At 45.3% G+C, this 8,718-nt stretch overlaps 1 protein-coding gene across 1 annotated transcript; it reads left to right on the top strand.

The window, feature by feature from the left end:
- The first annotated feature begins 6,429 nt into the window (after positions 1-6,429).
- On the top strand, positions 6,430-8,340 carry LOC116358314 (uncharacterized). The gene is made up of 2 exons (XM_031809590.1): positions 6,430-6,659; positions 7,608-8,340. The coding sequence occupies exon 2, from the start codon at positions 7,628-7,630 to the stop codon at positions 8,144-8,146; it is 519 nt and encodes a 172-aa protein (XP_031665450.1). The 5' UTR covers positions 6,430-6,659; positions 7,608-7,627; the 3' UTR covers positions 8,147-8,340.
- The last annotated feature ends 378 nt before the right edge of the window (positions 8,341-8,718 follow it).

Here is an 8,718-nt window from a genome sequence, read left to right as displayed (position 1 = left end):
CTAATATGTTTAGCTAACGTGCCACTATTTGTACAGTATAAACAGGAACAAAAAAACAAAAAAGTGGGCCTCCACCTCCAACCTCCCATACAACCCCAACCTCCCATCCCACTCCTCCAACCCCAACCTCCCATCCCACTCCTCCAACGCCACCCAGCCAACATATCTCCATCCTCTAGCCCCATTGGATACACATGTTTGTAGTCTGTTTTAGGCAAATAATGTTAACTTTGACTCGTACAACAACTCAGTAAAACCCAGCAGGTATTTCTAAGAAGTAGAAAGTGAAAGTGTGGGAGCATCAGACTCTCTTGGGGTCTTTGACCAAGTATTTATTTGTTTTGTCATTGTTTAGTATGGGGGTGGGTACATTATCCATTTATATGTTTTTATAAAACCTGTACCTGTAGGCTGCCAATTAAAAAAAGAACAAAACTCTCAGCAATAGATAGAGTTTAAACAATAATACATTCAGTATTGAAATATTGTAAATTACTGTTTTATAGAGTGTTAGGTTTAAGCGTTTTGTGTATGTACAGTCATGGCAAAAAGTTTTGAGAATGACACAAATATAAATTTTCACAAAGTCTGCTGCCTCAGTTTGTATGATGACAATTTGCATATACTCCAGAATGTTATGAAGAGTAATCAGATGAATTGCAATTAATTGCAAAGTCCCTCTTTGCCATGCAATTGAACTGAATCCCCCAAAAACATTTCCACTGCATTTCAGCTCTGCCACAAATGGACCAGCTGACATCATGTCAGTGATTCTCTCGTTAACACAGGTGTGAGTGTTCTTGAGGACAAGGCTGGAGATCACTCTGTCGTGCTGATTGAGTTTGAATAACAGACTGGAAGCTTCAAATGGAGGGTGGTACTTGGAATCATTGTTCTTCCTCTGTCAATCATGGTTACCTGCAAGGAAACACGTGCCGTCATCATTGCTTTGCAAAAAAAAGGTTTTCACAGGCAAAGATATTGCTGCCAGTAAGATTGCTCCTAAATCAACCATTTATCGGATCATCAAGAACTTCAAGGAGAGCGGTTCAATTGTTGTGAAGAAGGCTTCAGGGCGCCCAAGAAAGTCCAGCAAGCACCAGGACCGTCTCCTAAAGTTGATTCAGCTGCGGGATCGGGGCACCACCAGTACAGAGCTTGCTCAGGAATGGCAGCAGGCAGGTGTGAGTGAAGACTTTTGGAGGATAGCCTGGTGTCAAGAAGGGCAGCAAAGAAGCCACTTCTCTCCAGGAAAAACATCAGGGACAGACTGATATTCTGCAAAAGGTACAGGAAGGCCATAAAGATCATCAAGGACATCAACCACCCGAGCCACTGCCTGTTCACCCCGCTGTCATCCAGAAGGCGAGGTCAGTACAGGTGCATCAAAGCTGGGACCGAGAGACTGAAAAACAGCTTCTATCTCAAGGCCATCAGACTGTTAAACAGCCACCACTAACATTGAGTGGCTACTGCCAACACACTGTCAATGCCACTGACTCTACTCCAGCCACTTTAATCATGGGAATTGATGGGAAATTATGTAAATATATCACTAGCCACTTTAAACAATGCTACCTTATATAATGTTACTTACCCTACATTATTCATCTCATATGCATACGTAGATACTGTACTCTATATCATCGACTGCATCCTTATGTAATACATGTATCACTAGCCACTTTAACTATGCCACTTGGTTTACATACTCATCTCATATGTATATACTGTACTCGATATCATCTACTGTATCTTGCCTATGCTGCTCTGTACCATCACTCATTCATATATCTTTATGTACATATTCTCTATCCCCTTACACTGTGTATAAGACAGTAGTTTTTTTTGGAATTGTTAGTTAGATCACTTGTTCGTTATTACTGCATTGTCGGAACTAAAAGCACAAGCATTTCGCTACACTCGCATTAACATCTGCTAACCATGTGTATGTGACAAATAAATTTGATTTGATTTGATTGGACTGCTGAGGACTGGGGTAAAGCCATTGTCTCTGATGAATCCCCTGAAACCCCTTCAGCCATGAATAAAGAATGGTACCAACACATCCTCAGAGAGCAACTTCTCCCAACCATTCAGGAACAGTTTGGTGAGGAACAATGCCTTTTCCAGCATGATGGAGCACCTTGCCATAAGGCAAAAGTGATAACTAAGTGGCTCAGGGAACAAAATATTGATATTTTGGGTCCATGGCCAGGAAACTTCCCAGACCTTAATCCCATTGAGAACTTGTGGTCAATGTAGGGGGTGGCTCTGGTGGAGCTGACCGTCAGGGTTCGGGGTTTCGAGATGGCTGACTGGGTTCGGAGGACTGGGATTGCCTTCTGGGGGGCCGGGATGGCCGGTGGTCTCTGGGGGGCCAAGATGGCCATCTGGAATTGGGGATTCGGGTGGGTGAGCTTTAGGGGGAGCAATGGCCACTGTACAGAGAGTGTTCGGGGGGCATGACACACTGGTCATTGTAGAAGGAGCACTCTGGGAGTTTGGTCCAATGACCACTGAAGGTAGAGCGCTTGACACTGGCCACTGGAGGGGGAACACCCTGGAGGGGTGGCATGTTGGGTTCATGACTAGGTGTCTGGTATCCATCCCATCTTGGCTGGGGATGGCTGTAGCTGCCTGGCTGCTCAGGGTAGGCATAGGGACCCTGGTAATGCTGAGCTGGTTGTTGGACTATGGCCTGGTAATGCTGAGCTGGTTGCTAAGCTGGAGCCACTGGGCTTGGCGCTAAATAAGGTTGGGCTGGGAGCTGAGCTGGGGTCAGGTAAGGTTGGGCTGAGCTGGTTGTAAGGTTGGGCTGGAAGCTGAGCTGGGGTCAGGTAAGGTTGGGCTGGAAGCTGAGCTGGGGTCAGGTAAGGTTGGGCTGGAAGCTGAGCTGGGGTCAGGTAAGGTTGGGCTGGAAGCTGAGCTGGGGTCAGGTAAGGTTGGGCTGGGCTGGAAGCTGAGCTGGGGTCAGGTAAGGTTGGGCTGGGCTGGAAGCTGAGCTGGGGTCAGGTAAGGTTGGGCAAGGCTGGAAGCTGAGCTGGGGTCAGGTAAGGTTGGGCAAGGCTGGAAGCTGAGCTGGGGTCAGGTAAGGTTGGGCTGGGCTGGAAGCTGAGCTGGGGTCAGGTAAGGTTGGGCTGGGCTGGAAGCTGAGCTGGGGTCAGGTAAGGTTGGGCTGGGCTGTAAGCTGAGCTGGGGTCAGGTAAGGTTGGGCTGGGCTGTAAGCTGAGCTGGGGTCAGGTAAGGTTGGGCTGGGCTGGAAGCTGAGCTGGGGTCAGGTAAGGTTGGGCTGGGCTGGAAGCTGAGCTGGGGTCAGGTAAGGTTGGGCTGGGCTGGAAGCTGAGCTGGGGTCAGGTAAGGTTGGGCTGGGCTGGAAGCTGAGCTGGGGTCAGGTAAGGTTGGGCTGGGCTGGAAGCTGAGCTGGGGTCAGGTAAGGTTGGGCTGGAAGCTGAGCTGGGGTCAGGTAAGGTTGGGCTGGGCTGGAAGCTGAGCTGGGGTCAGGTAAGGTTGGGCTGGGCTGGAAGCTGAGCTGGGGTCAGGTAAGGTTGGGCTGGGCTGGAAGCTGAGCTGGGGTCAGGTAAGGTTGGGCTGGGCTGGAAGCTGAGCTGGGGTCAGGTAAGGTTGGGCTGGGCTGGAAGCTGAGCTGGGGTCAGGTAAGGTTGGGCTAGGCTGGAAGCTGAGCTGGGGTCAGGTAAGGTTGGGCTGGGCTGGAAGCTGAGCTGGGGTCAGGTAAGGTTGGGCTGGGAGCTGAGCCGGGGCCTGGGCTAGGGCCTAACATGGCTGGGCTGGAGGCTAATGGGGCTGAGCTGGAGCCTGGTATAGCTGGGCCAGGGTTTGGTAGGGCTGAGCATGGGGCTGGAGTCTGGTATAGCTGGAGGCTGGTAGGGTTGAGCCGGGTTAATGCTGAGCCGGAGACTGGTAGTGCTGAGCCGGGATAGGGCTGACCGGGAAACTGGTAGTGCCCAACGGAGGTCAGGGGCCGACTGGGTTCTAGAATACCATTGAAGTCGTGGGTCTGTCCAGTATACTGTATGTAGGCTTGACTTTCTGACCTTTACTACAGCCCCTGGGTCGGAGCAGGTGGTAAGGTGGCGAGGTAGCGGCTGATGGTGGAGCCTGTAGGCCGCTGTGCTGGGATCCATGGGACTGGGGGATAGTGCTATCTAATCCGTAGGACTGGTTTGCTCTACCTCCACTCACAGTGCGAACTGGTCTCTGGAAGGTTATGATCATATGGGGAGGCCGGGATGGCCTGGATTGTGTTGAGGCCTGGATGGCCTGTGTTGAGACCTGGATACCCTGAGTTGGGGGGGGGGGGGGTATCCGGGGGGCTCTGAGGAACCGGAACACACTGAGAAAAAAGGGTCAAACACAACGTAGCTGCCAAGTAGTCTACTGTCCATGGTGGTGAAACGGACAGCACTCTCCAAGGTGCTAATAAATTCAAAGCATTATATACGTCACTGCAGTATGCCCACATACTTGGGTATAGCTACGGGGCTTACACAAGTCCGATATTTCTTATAGTCTAATTTTCTAGACATCAATGTACAGCAACATGTTTAGACGACACTGCAGAACACCTGCCATGCGCACACATACTCAGCTGTGGGACAATTTCATATAATTTTCAAGACATCAATGTAGCAGTAGAGCAAACATCACAATATCGGAATATAACTTCAAATAAAATAAAACAATGTAGGCTACATCAGAACACACATATGAGAATATATAGGCCTCCTGCCTCGGTGATAATATGAAGCACATATTCAGATTACAAACTAGATCTTTGTTGTGAAGGTGTCACGCCCTGGCCTTAGTATTTTGTGTTTTCTTTATTATTGTGGTTAGGCCAGGGTGTGACATGGGTGATTTATGTGTCTTGTCTTGTCTAGGGGTTTATTAGAATTGTGGGGTTGTGTTTAGTGGAGTTGTCTAGGAAAGTCTATGGTTGCCTAGAGTGATTCTCAATCAGAGGCAGGTGTTTATCGTTGTCTCTGATTGGGAACCATATTTAGGCAGCCATATTCTTTGGGTATTTTGTGGGTGATTCTTCCTGTCTGTTTGTTGCACCAAATAGGGCTGTTTCAGTTTTTCACGTTTTGTATTTTCATTAAAGCTGTATAAAGATAACCACACTGCATTTTGGTCCTCTCTTTCACCAGAAAACCGTAACAAAAGGTAAAGGAAAAAAAATGTTCTACCTTAGTTTTAAAAACCTCCCACAATGACTCTCCTTTTTTTTTAGTGTTAACCTGGGTGTCCTCTTGAGCCTTGTCTACAAGGCTTGCTGCCACCAAATGTGCCTTGGTGCAGGCATGTTAAAACAACTTTTTTCTGAGGGCTCTTTGTTTTGTTTAATCCCTCCAGCACACCAATATATCTACCTGTACATGACCATCTGATCATTTATCACTCCAGTGTTAATCTGCAAAATTGTAATTATTCGCCTACCTCCTCATGCCTTTTGCACACAATGTATATATAGACTCTTTTTTTTCATTTTTTTCTACTATGTTATTGACTTGTTCATTGTTTACTCCATGTGTAACTCTGTGTTGTCTGTTCACACTGCTATGCTTTATCTTGGCCAGGTCGCAGTTGCAAATGAGAACTTGTTCTCAACTAGCCTACCTGGTTAAATAAAGGTGAAATAAAATAAAATAAAAAAGTTATCTTGCTTCCATCTTTCTTTCTGTATAAATGTTCGTATGGTCTTGGTTAATGTACTCTTTCAAAAATAGAGTATAGCCTGGGTGTTATGAGGCCTGGGTGTCATCTTCTCTTAATGTGCATGTCCTTGCAACCAGACCTATTTAATGCTCAGCTCTCTCCTTAATGGTTCGCTCCAACACCTCCCCTTGTGTTCTTGCAGACATTATTTTTTATTTATTTAACCCTTCTGGTACCAGATAAGTTGACTGAGAACACATTCTCATTTACAACAACGACCTGGGAAAAGGTTACAGGGGAGAGGATTGTACTCAGACTTTAAGCTATTTTTCACACGAGAAACCCTTATTGTGTCAAAGTATGTTTGGTCCCCAGAAGTATAGTTAAACATGTCCACACACACGAGAGAGTCTTGTTCTGCTCTCACACTTTCACTTTCCACTTCTTAGAAATCACTGCTGGATTTGACTGAGTTATTGTAACAGTGAGTTCAAAGTTCAAATTGCCACAGGGGATTGGGGGGGGACAGCCCCAACAGAGTCTGTTGCTCCCACACTTTCACTTTCTACTTCTTAAAATAACTGCTGGGTTTTACAGAGTTATTGTAAGAGTCCAAGTTAACATATTTGTCTAAGACGCAGACTACAAGCGTGTTGATAGAATAGGGCTAGAGGATGGAGACATGTTGGTTAGGTGGGTTTGGAGGAGTGGGATGGGATGTTGGGGGCCCACTTCTTTTTTGTTTCTTTTTCCCGTTTATACTGTACAAGTAGAGGTATGTTAGCTAAACCGTTTAGTACCCAGCCTATCCATTTCCTGTCCCCTCCTCTGATAAAACCATGAACTCTAATTGGTTGGTTCGACTTCATGGGCTAATAACAACAGAGAAGTTTAACTATAAATGTTTGCGCAGCAACAGCAGGACATCACATCCACTTCAATATTCCAATCCTGAGAACAGCTGCAGACTGAGCAGAAAGGTAATTACCAAACGAACCTACTCTGAACAAACTTTTAGTGTCACCACACTTACACTATGTGGAGAAGTATTTGTGAGGTTGGGGTTGTAAAAAAAAAGAAAAGGATGACTGTGTACACTGAGTATACAAGAAGGAACACCTTCCTAATATTGAGTTGTATCTAGGGCTGTGGCGGTCATTACATTTTGTCAGACGGTTATTGTTATGCAAAAGGCTGCCGGTAATTTACCTTTAACGTAAATGCATTTAGCATCTCCAGGTCTCTATGCATACAGCCAATGATGTGCACCTTTGGAACATCTACATTTTAAAAAGTTGAATAAATTCATGAATATACACCATCAAAAGACATTCATTAGTTAGTTTAGTCAGGTCTAAATAAACATTATGATGTGAAGAAAATGTATTTCAGAAGAACAGAATGAGTTGGCCTACTGTATGTTATCTTTTATCAATGTTTATTATGAGTATTTCTGTAAATTGATGTGGCTCTCTGCAAAATCACCGGATGTTTTGGAAATAAAACATTACTGAACGTAAAGCGCCAATATAAACTGAGATTTTTGGATATAAATATGCACTTTATCGTTGAAAAACTGCAAACCTTAGATTTCCCACTTTCTGGTTGGATTTTTTCTCAGGTTTTTGCCTGCTATATGAGTTATGTTATACTCATAGACATCATTCAAACAGTTTTATAAAATTCAGAGTGTTTTATATCCAAATGTACTAATTATATGCATATTCTAGCTTTTACGGCTGAGTAGCAGGCAGCTTAATCTGGGCACGTTTTTCATCCAAGCTACCCAATACTGCCCCCTACCCCAACCATGTTGATCTCATAGACTGGCCATTATTTTATCCATAATGTCATTCTATTACTTTTGTTGCTGTTACATATCTCTCTCTCTCTCTCTCTCTCTCCTGTGCCCACATCTGTCTTTCTAGTCATCACTGCCATTGAAGAGATGAAAAGGAGCGAGGAAACAAGTATACCTGTAAAGGCATCCATTGAGACGATGTATGACCACGAGGTAGACAGGGAAGGAGAGTGGCACGGGGAGGCAGGAGTGTATAAGGGTGAATTAGACATCGGTGGCGTGAGGTCGGTGACCAAGTTGGCCAACATGGGTGTTGGTGGTATGGCATCGAAGGAAAAAGGAGTTAGTGGGCACCTTGACTACGAATTGGGAAAGACTCATTTAGACCTCGGTGGCGAGTTGAAGGTGGAGGGCAGGTTGCCCAGCGCCGGTGTTGCTGCTGGGATAACTAATGAAGGAGTTAAAGCCATGGCCACAGCTGAGCTCCTAGGTGCCTCTGTGTCCCACGGGAAGGCGACAGCCACAGTGCGTCTGGCAGCTGATACAGGCTTTGGAGTAGGCAAGGATGGGATCGAGGCACAATTTCTGGGTACAGGATTCTCCATTGGGAAGAAAACATCCATTTCTCTGTTTGGTTCCAAGTTTGAATGGGACTTCAGCAAGTGACACACCCCCACTCAGAGCCCAGAGGTCCACTTCTGTGGAGATGTATTAATTGCACCTGTTTAGTTCTCTTATAGCCTACAGATAAGGCTTCAGGGCCACAGATGTGCTTGGCTTCTTTTAAACTTAATGAAAACATCTTGATGTATTGTTCTTAATCAATGGACTGTATTTACAATATATTCTTATCAACTGTATTGGTGACTGTTATTTTTATGCACGCACGCACGCACACACACACAAACGCACACACACACACACGCACAAAGGTATAAGTCACAGAAGCCTTGTCTCCTTCACAGCACAATTATCAGCCTCCAGTGGTCAACCTGAGCTACCACATTAGAGGACACTTGGCTTGCCTACAGAAACATGTGTATGAGAGATGAGGGGACAATTAATAAATAACATTAATACAATATAGTAATATAAGATATTAATCTTAATAAATCCACATAAACAGATTCAGTTACTATTAAAATAAATACTTAATACATTCACTTTTAAATGGTTACTGCTAGTATATGACTAAAATAAATACTTGTGTTACATTACCTATATAACTAACCACATAA

The sequence above is a fragment of the Oncorhynchus kisutch genome, linkage group LG29 (genome assembly GCF_002021735.2).
Source record: "Oncorhynchus kisutch isolate 150728-3 linkage group LG29, Okis_V2, whole genome shotgun sequence".
Taxonomy (NCBI): Eukaryota; Metazoa; Chordata; class Actinopteri; order Salmoniformes; family Salmonidae; genus Oncorhynchus; species Oncorhynchus kisutch.
This window is presented reverse-complemented; position numbering and strand designations above follow the sequence as displayed.

Coding starts and splice junctions, on each gene's coding strand:
- LOC116358314 (XM_031809590.1), top strand. CDS start 7,628: ATGAAAAGGAGCGAGGAAACAAGTATACCTGTAAAGGCATCCATTGAG.